The sequence below is a fragment of the Phyllostomus discolor genome, chromosome 3 (genome assembly GCF_004126475.2).
Source record: "Phyllostomus discolor isolate MPI-MPIP mPhyDis1 chromosome 3, mPhyDis1.pri.v3, whole genome shotgun sequence".
In the NCBI taxonomy this organism is placed as follows: Eukaryota; Metazoa; Chordata; class Mammalia; order Chiroptera; family Phyllostomidae; genus Phyllostomus; species Phyllostomus discolor.
In genome coordinates this window covers 131,856,880-131,873,448 of record NC_040905.2, presented here as the reverse complement: position 1 = coordinate 131,873,448, position 16,569 = coordinate 131,856,880, and the positions used below count along the sequence as shown (strand labels likewise).

At 41.0% G+C, this 16,569-nt stretch overlaps 1 protein-coding gene across 1 annotated transcript in view; it reads right to left on the bottom strand.

Annotated features, from left to right (window-relative positions):
• CDK20 (cyclin dependent kinase 20) overlaps positions 1-16,569 on the bottom strand; it is a 48,560-nt gene continuing 31,991 nt past the window's right edge. Inside the window, 8 exon segments of the mRNA XM_036021460.1 lie at positions 1-337; positions 399-468; positions 470-557; positions 2,432-2,578; positions 2,581-2,641; positions 3,182-3,340; positions 8,590-8,632; positions 8,634-8,791. Of these exon segments, the coding sequence (XP_035877353.1) occupies positions 227-337; positions 399-468; positions 470-557; positions 2,432-2,578; positions 2,581-2,641; positions 3,182-3,340; positions 8,590-8,632; positions 8,634-8,791 (837 nt within the window). The 3' untranslated portion in view covers positions 1-226.

Below are 16,569 nucleotides of genomic sequence, written 5' to 3'. Positions count from 1 at the left end.
TTTAAGAGGAAGAAACAGATTCTGACCAGTGACATTCACTGGGTCCCCCAATAATGAGGAGATAGCTGGGTTAAGATCTCAAGTCCCAGGAACATCCTTTCCAATGGTATCCCTAAAAAGGTACTGGTGGTAGGACAGAAGAGGCTGTCTTACAGGCAAAGTGAAGGAATCAGATGCAATTACTTGGCCCATCAGTGGGACACCACTCCTCTCCCACCCCGTCCTGTCAATGAACAAGTGATAACAGCTCTTGAAGGACAGGAAATTTACTGACCTTATTTCACATGTGGACTTGCAAGGATAGGTCAAAGGAAGAAGTGATGACTCAGCTCTGGTCCTTGAAATGAAAAACTATGTGAGGCAGGGATGTGGGCTCCTGAGGTGGGTATGAAACTCACCACCTGCATGGACATGATGATTATCTGGTGGTCCTGGAAGGCTGCTAGCCACAAACTGTGTATTATGAAGTACCGGCAGGATCACTTAGGAGACGAGGCCCTTTGTGAGGTGAGGAGGCATCATGGTATCTGGTAGAACAAAATTTGTAATCTGTTGTACTCTTTGAAATAAAATACACATATTGTTATCTCTTTTTTTTTAAGTTTTTTTAATTTTATTTATTTATTTTTAGAAAGGAAAGGGAGGGAGATAGAGAGAGAGAGAGAAACATCAATGTGCGGTTGCTGGGGGTCATGGCCTGCAACCCAGGCATGTACCCTGACTGGGAATCGAACCTGTGACACTTTGGTTCGCAGCCCGCGCTCAACATATTGTTATCTCTTGATAGCAGCTAGAGTATGGAGCAGACATGCCTCATCTAAGATGATGTGGTATACTGAAAAGAGCAATGGTTTCAGTTATACCAGCATTCAATCCTGACCCATGTATTTACTCCTTAAATCTGCCTTATTTACAGGGGACACTACACATGTGGAAGTGACAGTATCTTGCAAGCAGTAACTATCTAGGGAATGAAGAGAATGAATAACCTTCCTTCTACACTTCCCTATTTATGGCAGGGTGATGTAAGAAATGGCCACATGAGAACTGTGACATTTATGACATCTGGCAAAACCTATTATTGAAGATACAGTATTTTACACTGTATAGCATTCCTTGTTTTGAAAAAAATCAATTTCATCACTTCCTAAGGAGTTTAGCACCAGGAAGAAAAAATTACCTCTTGAAAAATCCATGAGCTTTCTTGTATCGGACAAGGGATTATATTACACATCCTGTTTCCCCTTTTTCCTCAGCTGCCAGGAAGCTCGGAATAAAATTTATGGTCAAATGATGATAGCAGTCTGAGAGGTGGGGAGAAGAGGATAATGGTGGAAAGAAGGAGAAGGGACTAGTCAAAAAACATGTATGAATGACCCTTAGGCATGGACAACAGTGTGGGGATTGCCTGTAGGAGTGAGGGGTGGGGTGGGCAGAGTAGGGCAAAGAAGGAAAATTGGGACAACTGTAATAGAATAACAATAAAAAAAAGCGAACACAATACTAAGGAAAAAATGCTAAGGACGATAGGGAATGCCTAACAGGGAAATAATCATAGCCTAAGTGCCCATCAGTAAATGAGTGGATCAAAAAACTGTGGTACATTTACACAAGGGAATACTACCCTTCTCAACACCATGGATGGAATTGGAGAGCATTATGCTAAGTGAAATATGCCACGCAGTGAAAGACAAACACCACATAATCTCACCTATAAGTGGAACCTAAACAGCAAAACAAACAATTGAGCAAAATATAACCAGAGACATGGAAATAAAGAATTGGTTACTGACAGTAACCAGAGGAGAGGAGGGAGGGGATAATGGGGCAAGGAAGGGGAAGGGTCATCAAGGAATTTGTATAAAGGACTCATGGACAAAGACAATGGGAGGGGAGGATCGAACATGGGAGGTGGAGTGTGGGTAGGTCAGGGGAGAATAATAGGAGGAAAATAGGGACAACTGTAATTGTATAGCAATAAAAAAAAGAAACTACCTCTGTAAAAATAAGTAAATCAATAAAAAATTTCAAAATTTAAAAAGATAATAAGAGACAGGAAAAAAAATAATAAGAGACAGGAAAGGGGAGGGCTGTGGGTCTTATTTTCCTGCTGGACTAGAAGCTCCTTGATGAAAAGATAGTTGTGGTTTTTATTAATCTTTGTGTGCTCTGAGCGCTGAGAACAGTGCCTTTGATACAGTTGTGGAAAGAGAAGTAGTGATGAATGGAAACAGGAAGACATGACAGGCGAGACTGTAAGTTGACAGTAGTTAATGTCTGAATCTCAGGGCTATGCATTTGTTCAGTCACTGTATTCACTGAAGGGAAAGAAAAGGTACCACGAAGTAAACACAGGAGGAATCTGTGCTTCAGGCATCATATGCAATGGTGGTAACATGCAGGCCTGCAGGTCCTGATGTGGGATCCTTACCCAGAATGTTTATTTCATCCTTGGACTTCTTAGCCCCTAGCTTGTAGATGATGACCACCAACTGCATGCCATTGTCATTTCTGTGCATCCCCACTAGTCTGGCTGCCTCATCAGAGTTCCAGCAGGCTCTGGAAGTCAACCAAATGAGAGAGAGGTAGAAACAGGAGGCTCATCTTCCAATGGGCACAGCAAAGAGTGCGTGTAGAACACCTGGTGAACACCACCACATGGTCTCATCACCGATGACAGAGGGACTCCTCCAACCTTGGAGAACTCTGAAAGCCCCTCCTAGTGGCTCCGGTAGCACTTGTAGCGGTACCCAGTCACAGAGGCTGGCCATGAGGGAGGCACACAGCCCGTGTGTTATTTCTGCTGTACCTTGTCCAAGTAATGATGTTGTCTCATACTGTCAGCACCTCTTCATGCCTGACCTGGACACTCTCTCCTCAGTCTCACTGAAACTGTTGTCAAGACAACAAATATCTGATGACACTCCACTGGGATGTTGCCCTGATAGCCAGGCAACTAACCCTTTCTGGCCTGTGGGCAACACAGCAGCCTGGAAAAAGCAGAGGCTCTGGGGAGAGGCTAACACCACCAATGCCTAGCTGGTGACCCTGAGTGGCCACAGACATGGTCCTGAATGAGAAGACACCCTCCAAGATGCATTTGGCAAGACAAGACCCAGAACCCGTGACCTGTGCACACAAAGCCTGGACCCTGGGGCAAGGGACACTGCCAAGTACTAACCTTGGGGCCCAGGTCTGAGTTCTGAGTCAATGCAAACACCTACTGGCAGTCAGGAGAGCAGAACATGCTAGCAGGTTGCTTCAGGAGCATACTTACCCTGAACAGCAGTTGCAGCTGGGCCACCATCAGTGTGTAGAGTGCTCCATCCACACAGGTCACCTGCAATGCAAACAGTGACCACCTGTGTCATCCTGTCCTTGCCCAAGGAGCAGGTGGCCACTGAATAACTCCTTCCTCACTGGCACAAAAGTGCCACTTATTTTTAAGTCAAAAATGAATTTACTCAAACAATATGTAAGTCTCCAGAGAAAATCCTCTCCTCCCTCCACACAGAAGGCAGGGGTATGGCTGCCAGCACTCTTGCTATGCATCATTTTCAAATGCTATTTTGAAGCCTGCCTTTTCTGCTTCCAAATACTGTTTGGAAATCTTTCCACATCAGAGGACATTTTTCCCTGACTTTTTACTTCCTCTCATTATGATGGAAGTTTAGGTTGTTTACAAATGTCATTACCATGGACAATATTTGTGCAGGAAGGCCAAGGCTTCCTCCTGAGAGATCCATAGAACTGTTAGGTCAAAGGAATTATTAGGTCAAAGAATATCAGATTTATAACATCTAACAGGAAAAAAAAGCCTTTTTAAGTGGTTTCAATTGATATTCTTATTTTCCATGTATACAAATAAAAAATTTTCATCTAACTTATAATACCAATTTTTAAAAATGTCTGCCCATCCAGTGATTGAAAAACCTCATTGTAATGTCACTTTTTTATTACTAGCTGGGTTTCATACCTTTACATACTATTGGCTATTTGTACTTTTCTCTATGAATTAACTATTCATATCTTTACCTATGTTTCTACCACATTTCTATGCTTCAAATAATCTGATATTAATGCTTTGTTAAATAAGATACAGTGATTTCTCCTGATTTTCCATGTGTCTCAATTTTATAATACTCTATAGTTCAGATGTTTTTAATTTTTAGGTAAATCAAATCTGTGTATTTATTTAGTTCCAGGTTTTGCCTTGTCTACCAAGCCTGTGCACATCCCAGACTGATTTTTAAAACTACTTACATATTCCTCAGGTAATTTTATTACCACCTTTTAGATTTAGTTTTTAATTATTCTAAATGTACTTCTACAACTGGAGTGAAGTGGAAGCAGCTTAGTTTCTCTCTCTGAATGGGCAAGTGCTCCATTTCTTGAATAGCATGTCCTTTACCTAGGGTTTTAAAAGATAATTTTTCCACAGACATTTGCACATGGAACATAGCCTGGACTTTCTGTTCAACTTATATAAAACATGTGTTCTGACTGTCCAAAAAACACAAAAATTTCAGAACACAGAGAAAATGGCAACGTTTAAACAAGGCCATGAAAACAAAAAGTGAGAAACAACACATTTTAACTGGTAAAACTTATCCCACCAAAGGACAGCCAGGAATTGGAGGTCTGTAGCCATTTTGACCTGAGTTAAATATCATGAAATAAGAATATAAGGGATATCCTGAGTCAGAAATTCAACACTCAGAATGGAAATGGACAAAAAACCAAGATACAAAATAAGAAGTTAATTCAGGAATGATATTGATTAAAAAGTTATCTCAAAAATGAAGATAACAATAAACCTAAGAGAGAAAATATTCTGCCAAACAAATAAGAGCACTAAAAGAGGAGAAAGAAAAAAGACAGAACAAAAGTGGAATGAAAGGCTAAAAAGAATCAGAAAGTATCTGAGAAGATAGGCAAAGAAGATCTAATAAACATGAATGAAGTTCCCACAGAGGAAAAATTAATTAACAGATTAATTTTTAAAACTCATATACAGTGAACTTTCTAGAAATAAAAGAAAGCCTGAATCTATGTAATGAAAGGGTTCCTGTGTTCTCCGAAAAGCTGACCCAGGATGATCACTGCAGACATGTCAAAATAAAACTCCAATATTTCAAAATATCTTTAAGGCCTTGATTTAAAAATCCAAGTGTCTAACAAGGAAAGTCAGGGTACAGTAGACTTTTCAACAGAAACATAAACAGTGAAATAATGTTTTCACAAAATTCAAGGGGAGTGTGAGCAGGGATTTGGTACCCAGCCACGACATTCTTGAGCATTAAGGCTACGGAAAAGTGGTCTAAAATGTGGTGCCTCACCTACTCCTGGGATATCAAATAGTAGATTTTTCATAGATCCTTTATGGCCCTTCTACTCAAAGGGTGGTCTGTGGACTGGCAGCATCAATTTTCCCAAGAAGCTAGTTTAAAAGTCAGCATCTCAGGCATCCCCAGAGACCCACTGAATCAGAATCTGCCTTTATACAAGAGCCACAGATGACTGGTATCCTATTAATGTCTCAGAAGCACTGGTCCATGTCTCTTACCATCTCTCTTGCATTTACCACTCTTAATATCCCTGTTCTACTATAAATAATTTCTTTCATCTTTCAGTTCACTAATTCTCTTCTATATTCTAACTTTAAAAAAATATATTTAATTGATTATGTTATTATAGTTGTCCCATTTTTCCCCCTTTATTCCCCTCTGCCCTGCACTGCCCCTCCCACCAGCATTCCCCCACCTTAGCTCATGTCCATGGGTCATACATATAAGTTCTTTGGCTTTTCCATTTCCCATACTATTCTTAACCTCTCCATGTCTATTTTTACCTACCATTTATGCTCTTTATTCCCTGTACCTTTTCCCCCTGTCTCTCCCTCCATCTCCCCTGCTGATAACCCTCCATGTGATTTCCATTTCTGTGATTCTGTTCCTGTTCTAATTGTTTGCTTAGTTGTTTTTTTTTTAGGTTCAGTTGTTGATAGTTGTCATTTTGTTGTCATTTTACTATTGATAGCTTTTATACTTTTCTTTTTCTTAGATAAGTCCCTTTCACATTTCATATAATAAGGACTTGGTGATGATGAACTCCTTTAACTTGACCTCATCTGAAAAGCACTTTATCTGCCCTTCCATTATAAATGATAGTTTTGCTTGATAGAGTAATCTTTGAGGTAAGTCCTTGCCTTTCATGACTTGGAATACTTCTTTCCAGTCCCTCCTTGCCTGTAAGCTATCTTTTGAGAAATCAGCTGACAGTCTAATGGGAACTCCTTTATAGGTAATTGTCTCTTTTTCTCTTGCTGCTTTTAAGATTCTCTCCTATCTTTAATTTTGGCTAATGTGATTATGATGTGCCTTGGTGTGTTCCTCCTTGGGTACAACTTGTTTGGGACTCTCTGAGCTTCCTGAACTTCCTGAAAGTCTATTTCCTTTGCCAGATTGGGGACGTTCTCTTTCATTATTTTTTCAAATGAGTTTTCAATTTCTTGGTCTTCCTCTTCTTTTTCTGGTACCCCTATGATTTTGATGTTGGAATGTTTAAAGAAGTCCTGTAGGTTCCTAAGCCTCTCCTCATTTTTTTGAATTCTTATTTATTCATTCTGTTCTGGTTGAATGTTTCTTTCTTCTTTCTGCTCCAAACTTTTGGCTTCAGTCCCAGTTTCCTTCACCTCACTGTTGATTCCCTGTAGATTTTTCTTTATTTCACATATTGCAACCTTCATTGCTGCCTGGGTCCTTTTTATGCTGTTGAAGTACCCAGTGAGTTCCTGGAGCATTCTGATTACCAGTGTTTTGAACTGTGCATCTGATACATTGGCTATCTCTTCATCTCTTACTTGTATTTTTTCTGGAGCTTTGTACTGTTCTTTCATTTGGGCCATTTTTTGTGTGTCAGTGTGCCTGTTACGTAGTAAGGGGCAGAGCATTTGGTACTTGCTAGGGTGGGGAAACCCATGTGGCTGCGTTGTGATGCTGTATGTGGGGGAAGGGTCTGAGAGGGAACAGTGCCATTTGCTGTGCTCTCTGCAGGCTTTCAGTCACTTCCCCCCACTTCCCACAATCAAATTGGGCCCTTCTGGTGCTGACTCCCAGGTGGGTAGGTTTATATAAGTTCTAGGACCTTGTGGGTCTCTCCAAAGAACTCCCTTGTGAGGCTGGGAGTTTCTCCTACCACCTCAACCCCCACAGGTGTTTTCAGGCAGAGGCTTTGAGGCTTTATTTCCCCTTGCTGGAACCCTGGGTTGTGTGGTCTGTCTCACTCCCCAGTTGTTCCTTCCAGTTTATCTGCACATGAATGTGGAACCACCCAGTCTGCAATCCACTGCCTCACCAGGTCTGTCGGCTGCTGCCCTGCCTGCCCCAGTCCTCCATCTACTGCTTTGCTGTGAGCCCTCTCCACCCGGCTACCTGTCTCCGCCCCTCCTACCAGTCTGGATGAATGTTTCTTCTTTAACTCCTTGGTTGTCAGACTTCCATACAGTTTTCTTTTCAGTCAGTTCTGGTTGTTTTTTTGTTTTTAAATTTGTTTTTGTCCTTCTTTTTGTTGTGCAAGGAGGCACAGTGTGTCTACCTATGCCCCATCTTGGCCAGAAGTCCAGTTCTAGAATTTCTACTGGGTTCATTTCTAAATCCAGTATCATTTTTTATAGCTTCTTTAAAATGTTTATTGAATTTATTTGGGTGATATTGGTTAATAAAATTATATAAGTTTCAGTGTACAATTATATAATATATCATCTGTATGTTTTATTGTGTATTGATAACCCAAGGTTAAGTCTCCTTCCATCCCCTTTTTACCTTCTTCTACCTCACCCTACCCCCTTTTTCCTCTTGTATTCACCACACTGTGAGTTATCTGTGTCTATGTCATTTTTTTGCAGCTTTAAGTTCTCTGCTGAAATTTGTCTCCCTGATCACAGCAATCATTGGTGTATTCATGTCTGTGTCTAATAACTATACTGTCTGAAGTCTCTGTGGCTCTTTTAATATCATATACTGTTTATTCTCCCAGTTCTAGCTGGTATTATTCTTACCCCTTCATGTGCCTAGTTAGCTTGAAGGGTGTGTTGAATACTGTATTTGAAAACAGAAAGTTTTAAATTCTTTTATTATTATTATCATTTTATTGTATTTTTCTATAAATTTTTATCCCTCTTATCCCTCTTGCCCCCTCAGTCACCACACTGTTTTCCATGTCCATAAGTCCTTTTTCCTTGACCCCTCTACCCCCTAAACTCTCCACCCAGAGCTGTAGGCCTGCTCTCTTTCTATGAGTCTGTCTCTATTTTGCTTGTTAGTTCAGTTTATTCATTAGAATGTGAGGTCTAGGGTAACATTATCCTTTTCCAGGAAGGATTTTCATTTACTCCTACCAGATGACAGGAGTGCTGAGCTGCAGCAGGTGCAAGGACTGTTTACTTTCAGCCCTGCCTTACTGTTAGGTTGCAACACTTGATAATCCACCCAATGCTCCAGCCCTTCATGGCCCTGAACTCCAATTTTTTGTGCCCCTGGCTGGGAGACAGAAGCACCCACAGAAGCCCCTGTGAGCCAGGTTACTCACCAGCAGGAAGGGACCCTCTGGATGGTCACAGGCCTCTAGACAAGTGTGTAGGTAAGCAGATAAAGGCTGACTCCCACCTGTTCTGTACTTTCCACACTTTAATTAATCCCCACTTGTCCATAGTGACAACCAGCTGAAGCTAAGGGTAAGTCAAATTCACCAGAGCAGCAGGCTGTAGAGGGCTTGGCCAGATCTCCACGTCCTGTGCAACAATAAAATCAATATAAGAATTAATATAGGGCCCATTTATTTTATAAACACACATTCTTTTTATTCAGCCCTCACCCAGAACAAACTGGGGAAATGTAGGTAAAAAGGGCTCATTCCCACCCTCAGAGGACCAACAGCATGGCAGGGATCACCATAAAAGTGACGTTCCACAGTAGAGATAGGGTGTCCTGGAAGAGGACAGTGGTGGCTGAGCATGGCTGGCTGGGTGGCATCACCAGAAGGACCTAGGATGGGGTTCTGCATGCATACTGGCTCAGTATCTCTGAAGCACTTACAGTGGTGACTTACAGCTCAACAGGAAGGATGGGCATGAAGGCAGAATCCATCACTATCCATGCAGCTTGGACCCTGGCCACACATGGCTATACCCTGAGCACTTCCACATGGAGCATATCGCTCAGAGCTGGGTAGTCTATTTTCACAGAGGAGCTAATTTGGGCTTGTGGATATGAATGGTTTATGTTGCATACCTCCACCTGCCCTGATCAGAACACCTTCTTCCCTATGATGAACCCAGAAGCACCACCACAGGCGAGCCCTGGCCCAGGCTCAGGCTCATGCCCAGAGAAAAAACAATGGCCTGAGCTGACTCAGTTCTGTGGTCTCTTCCCAGGAATTTGATTACTGAATTGGAGAGGTCAAGAGCCCAGGTGCCAGAGGGCCCATAGTACATTAAGACAAGGCATCTGAGAATTAATCCACTAACCATAGTTCCTAAGTCTCCCAGAGCTAACACACAAGTTTTCTTTTCAATTGGGGTTATTATGACTCTTTTTCTACGTATGTTACCTCTTTATCATGGCCTCTATCCCTTTACTCTCACAATATCTCAATATTCCCATTAGCTTCTCTCTTCCCCCTCAGGTCAACAAATCAACAGTTGATTTCTGCTACTCAGCTAACATGCCACCACTACTATGGAATTCAGGCCTGTTGATGGACTGATGGTGAGCTACAGAGGACACAAAAGATTTACCAGTGGTTAATGTCATGAAGTGGACAGAGGGGCAGTTAAACTCCCTTTCCTATTTAAGAATAGAAAGCAGCAGCCAGCAGAATAGGGCAGAAAAATGCTGACCAGTAACAGACAGGGGCCTCAATTTCACACTGAATTTGCAAAGGACAACAGACTCAGAGTCACCTCACTGTTCCAGGCTCAGTCTGCACTTATATAAAATTAGGATGATAATAATACTGAGCAGTCTGCTCAGCTGCCGTGAGCTTCAAATGAGAAGATCCAAGATGATGGAGGAGTAAGTGGAAGCTATACTAACCTCCTCCCAGGATCAATCTGGACTTAAAACTAAACTGTAGAGAAATCATCCTGAATAATCAACTGAACTCTAGCTGGAGAGAAGCCTTATTATCAAGGACAGAGAGAAGAAACCACATCACCACTAGACTGGTAGGGAGTGCAGAGGCGACCTGAGGGGGCTGGCTGAGCTCCCATGGGAGGCAGTTGAAGTCCTGGAAGGATATGTTAGCAGCTGGGGGGTTCCCCCTGAGAAGTGTAGGGTCTAAACCTCAAGACAGGTCCCCAGACTACAGCACCAGAGCCAGAAAAGCACCCAGATAACATCCAGCTGTGAAAAGCAGCAGAGTTTCTGTCTGCCAGGGAGAGATGGCCAGGGACTCAGACAGCCTCTTAAAGGGCCAATGTGCAAAATTTCATTTGTAGGCACTTACCTTGGGCTCCAGCAGAGGAAGAACAGAGTAAACTAGAGGTGCTTGGGAGAGTCTAGGGTTGGTGGCTCTGGGGAGAACTACAGGAATAGTCACCAGGATCTCTGTGTTGAGCTGTTCCCCATACTGCAGAAGTCATCATTCTCAGGCAGAGCAATCCCCACCAAGTGGCAACTGCCTGAGGGGAAGCAATAGCCCCACCTATAGGAATAACTGCCCCAACCTGTGGAGCTTAACTGTGAATTATAGCTTGAGGCTATATTACTGATTAAGTTTAACAACTAAAGCAGATCTCTGGGAGCCCTATGAGACTTCAGCAGGCCCTCTCCAGGGCCAGCTGATAAAAGCTGGTCTTGGTGTGCAGCATGGTTCTTTCTACACAAAAACAGGCCCTGCTGAGGGAGCTACATGCTGCAGATCACTGATAGCTGCAAATAGGTTGACCAGGGCCAGTCACAAGCAGAGTCTGAAAAAGGCCTACACCAGAGTCTTTGCAGATCTACCTAATACATAGAAACAAATACAAAGAGGCAGCCAAAATGGGAAGACAAAAAACAGACCTCAAATGAAAGAACAACACAATGCTCCAGGTGAACTTGATGAAATGGAGACCAGCAATTTATCTGCTAGAGAATTTAGAATAATTATAAGGTTACTCAGCAGTATGAAAAAATACATAGAAACCATAAAAAAATGACCAGTCAGAAAAAAAAGAATGCACTGTCTGAAATAAATAATACACTGGAAGGAATAAACAGTAGGTTGGATGAAGCAGAGGATCAAATCAGTTATTTGGAAGACAAAGTAACAAAAACAAACAAACATCCAGGCAGAGGAACAAAAAGAAATAACGAATTTTTTTTTAAATTAGAAGAGCTTAGAAACATTTTGGATAACATGAAGCATTAGACATCCACATCATAGGAATACCAAAAGGAGAAGAGAGCAAGTAAGGGAATGAGAACCTATTTGAAGATATAATGACTGAAAAGTTCCCTAATTTGACACACAAGTGTCAAAAGTTTGACACAAAAGTTCCCTAAGATGACACACAAATCCAGAGAGCTCAGTGAGTCCAAAACAAGTGGACTCAAAAAGACCTACACCAAGGCAGGATGCAATTAAAAACATGAGGATTAAAGACAAGGTAGGAATCCTAAAAGCTGCAAGGGTAGAGCAAGTAATTACCTACAATGAAGCACCAATTAGACTAGCATCTGATTACTCAACAGAAATATTTCAGCCCAGAAGGGAGTGGCATAAAACATTCAAGGTGGTTTAAAAAAAGGACCTATAGCCAAGGCTACTTTACCTGGCAAGTCTATCATTTTAAATCAAAGGAGAAATAAGGAGGTTCCAAGACGAGTAAAAGCTAAAGGAGTTTTTTAACACCAAACCAGGACTTCAGCAAATATTAAGGGGTTTGCTTTAAAAAGAAGAAGAAAAAAAGAAAGCACAATTTATAATAGCCAAGTGCAGGAAGCAACCTAAGTGTCCACCAGTAAATGAGTGGATAAGAAAACTATGGTACATTTACACAATGAAATACTATGCAGCAGAAAGAAAGGAGCTCCTACCCTCTGTGACAGCATGGATGGAACCTGAGAGCATTATGCTGAGTGAAATAAGCCAGGCAGTGAAAGACAAATACCGTATGATCTGACCTATAAGTAGAACTGAATCAACAAAACAAATAAGCAAGCAAAATATAACCAGAGACATAGAAATAAAGAACAAACTGACAGTAACCAGAGGTGTGGGGAAGAGAGATAATGGGGGAAAACAGGGGAGGGGCCATCAAAGAACATGAATAAAAGACACATGAACAAAGCCAAAGGGAACAGGTTCAAGTGTGGGAGGCAGGGATGGGTAGGACAGGGGGCAAGGTGGGGTGCAAATGGAGACAACTATACTTCAACAAAATAAAAATTTTTAAAAAAAAGAAAGAAAAAATATCAAAGGAAAATATTCTAACAATAAAATGGCACTAAATACATATCTATCAATAATCACCTTAAATACAAGTGGGTTAAATGCTCCAACCAAAAGACATAGTGTAGCTGAATGGGTAAGAAAACAAGCATATATAAAATGGCTTCCTCCAAGACACCCACCTCAAATTGAAAGATATACACAGACTAAAAGTAAAGGGATGAAAAATATTTCATGCAGATGGAAAGGGAAAAAAAGCAGGGATAGCAGTACTTATATCTGACAAAATAGGCTTTAAAACCAAGGCTATTGTAAGAGACAAACAAGGACACTACATAATGGTAAAGGCAACAGTCCAACAAGAGGATATAACCCTAGTAAACATATACACAACCAATATATGAACGACCCAATGTGTGAAATAAATCTTGATGGACATAAAGGGAGAGGTCAATAGAAATACAGTCATAATTAGGGATTTTCATACCCCATTGACTTCAATGGGTAGATCTTTCAGGTAGAAAATCAACAAGGAGATAGCGGCCTTAAACAACACATTAGATCAAATGGATTTAATTGATATCTCAGTAACATTTCACACCAAAGTAGCAGAATATACATACTTTTCAAGTACACATGGAACATTTTCTGGGATAGACCACATGACAAGATGACAGGACACTAAATAAGTCTCAATAAATTTAAGAAGACTGAAATCATATCAAGCATCTTCTCTGACCAGAATGCTGTGAAACTAGAAATCAAGTACAAGAACAACACTGTAAAAACACACAATGACATGGAAGCAAAATAACATGTTACTAAACAATGAATGGATCAACAATGCTATCAAAGAAGAAATCAAAAGATACCTTGAAAAAAATGAAAATTAGGACACAACATCCAAAATCTGCTTAGGAAAAGCAATCCTAAGAGGGACGTACATAGCATTAGAGGCCTATCTCAAAAAAACAAGAAAAAGCTGAAATACACAATCTAACTTTACACTGAAAGGAACTTGGAAAAAAACAAACAAATCCCAAGTGAGTAGAAGGAAGAAAATAATAAAGATCAGAGCAGAAATAAATTAAATAGACTCTAAAAATATGATACAAAAAACAAATGAATCCAAGAGCTGGTTCTTTGAAAAGATAAATAAGATTGACAAACCTTTAACCAGACTCATCAAGAAAAAAAAAGAGGACCCAAATAAATAAAATCAGAAATGGAAGAGAAGAAATAACTGAAACTAAGGAAATACAAAGGACTTTAAGAAAATATTATGAACAACTATATGCCAGCAAACTGGACAACCTGGATGAAATGGATAAATTTCTAGAAGTATACAGTCTTCCAAAACTACATCAGAAAGAATCAGAGACTCTGAATAGACAGATTATACCTAGTGAAATTGAAGTAGTTTTTTTTTTTTTTTTTTTAATTAAGAAACTTCCAACAAAGGGTCCTGGACCAGATGGCTGCACATGTCAATTTTACCAAATATTCTAAAAAGAATTAACATCTCTCATTCTCAAACTATTTTAGAAAATTCAAGAGTAGGGAAGACTCCCAAACTCATTTTACCCTATAGACCAGCATCACCCTAATTCCAAAACCAGATAAAGACCCTACAAAGAAAGAAAAGTATAGGCCAATACCCTTGATGAACATAGATGCTATGTTCATCTTAAAAAGTATTAGCACGGTGGGAAGATGGCACTGTGATAGGAGGGACCGTATTCCCCTTCCCCTATGCATGGGAGAGAAACTGGCCGATCTGTGGAGGAACAGAGCAAGGGACCAACAATATCTCAACATTTATGAATATAGGATATCAAAAATTATAGCAGATATTGAAAAAACAGAAGGTAAGGAGACTGCTTCAGGAAAATAAGGGCCCAGGGATCAGCACGGGGAACAGGGAGGTTGCAGCCCCCAAGCCCAGTGCTCCCGGGTCTGCCTCAGGGCACCCGAGAGAGTGGAGTCAACAGCTCCCTCCCTGGCCAAGCAAGGATTGAGCAGCACTGGGGGAGGCTTTGTTGCTTGAAGGCACAGAAAGGGGAGTGAGGACTGACAGACAATCCCATAGGGGCTTCGAGCACCCACACATAGCCCTGGAAAGAGTCAGTGCTCCAGGCTGTGTGACCAAGGGTGGCCTGGCTGTGTGCCCATGCCCCCAACCCGGTGAGAGTGTGGTTTTGTGGAAGACCCAGACCCCATAGCCCTGAACAGGGAAAGGGTACAGGTATTTGAGGGATTATGGAGCTCCTGGTGGTGAACTTGGGGAAGTGTGTGCCCCTTCAGGATTCCCAGATCTCACATGGTGAACCTGGAAAAGATGTGGGTGCTTCACAGGTTCAGGGAACCTGTGGTGGGGAAATTGGGGGAAGTGTGTGCCCCCTCTTGATCCCTGGAGCTTACACCATGAACCTGGAAAAGACACGGGCGCTCTGCAGGATCCCAGAGCCTGGGAGAGGGCAGTGGTGAGCTCCAGAGAGCATGCTTGGGAGCACCCAGATCCACACCCAGGGCCCTGCAGAAAGGCCTCAGACAGGCTCTGGAGAGAGCACGTGGCTAGCCCTGGGGACAGTATGTGAGAGATTGACTGAGTTCTGACTGGGAAGAGTGAAAAGCATTCCAATCACCCCTCAGCCTGCTGAAGCCAGCAAGATCAGAAAACCTGGTTTGGCCAGTAAGAAACCAACAAGAGGTTTTGTTTTTTTTGTTGTTGTTGTTGTTGTTGATTCGGGGTTTTTTTGTGTTTTTTTGTTATTGTTGTTGTTTGATTGTCTGATTTTATCTTGTTTTTAAGTAGCTTTATTTTTTAATTCTTATTTTTATATTTCTCAATTCCTTATGTCTCTCTTCCTTTCATCCTAGTGTTATTCCTTCCATTCCAAATTTATCTCTCCTGCATTCCATCTTCTGCTTTTTTTCCTTTTTTTTGAACCTGCAACTTATTGCAAATTTGTATTATCTTTTCCCCATTATTCTTACATTCTTTATTTTAATAGTATTTTGGCATTCCTTTTCTTTCAGTATAGTCTTCCTTGCTTGGCTGGTTATACTGTATCGTTTGATAGGTTACAGAAATCATTCACAGTATGTTGCTAATTTACTGTTCTTCATTTGTGTTCCATTAGTACACCACTCAAGGTTCTATACTCCCTAGTCTTTTTATCTAGATATCATAGATTTTTCCATATGATTGTTGCTCTAATATTACTGTAAATAAGACCTATTTGATACAACTGTAAATACTACACAACACCCCTCCCAGATCTCAGCCCACTTCGTGATTCCCCAAACTCTGTTATTGTAGTGGTTAACTCTATTCTCTTACACACTACTTCTATTTACTATTCTTTATTTCCACCTTACCTCAGAATCTGACCTCCCATTGCCTCACTGCTTTCTAGATCCAACTCACAATCCTTTCCTCCTCAACAAGAGTCTTATCTTCTTTCCATCCTTTCTAAAATGTGGCTAGTGGGGTGGAAGATCACGGTTAACACTATACATAGCCAAAGGATCTCCTATCTCTTCTCTGCTGGCTGCTAGTGTAAATATCATAGAATACTCTCTTGCTGTCTTAAACCATTTTTCTTTACTCCTCCAACTGATCACAAAAAAAGAGTAGGGGGAAGCTGTGAACACCAGGATACTTGAAGGAGACTGCACCACTGAATCTCACAGGTATTCTACCATAGAAGTTCACACCATAAAACAAGGAAACCAGAACAGATCAATTTAAGAAACAGAGGCTAACAAGAAGAGTCTCATGAACAATGAGAAGACAAAGAAACAATCCCCAAATGAAGGAAAAGAAGGAAGCCTCAGAAAGAATGGTAAATGAAACAGAGGCAACTCAACTATCACATATTGAGTTTAAAGAAATGATTATCAGGAAGCTCAATGAGTTCACAATGAGCTACCAGAAAATACAGGGAAGCTACAACAAACTCACTGTAAACTATATCAACATGAAAAAGGAAATGGAAACTATCAACAAGAGCCAAAAGGAAATGAAGAATACAATTTCTGAACTGAAGAACACAGTAGAAGTAATGAAAAGCAGGATCAATGAAGCAGAATATCAGATCAGTGAATTGGAGGACAAAGTAGAAAAAAAAA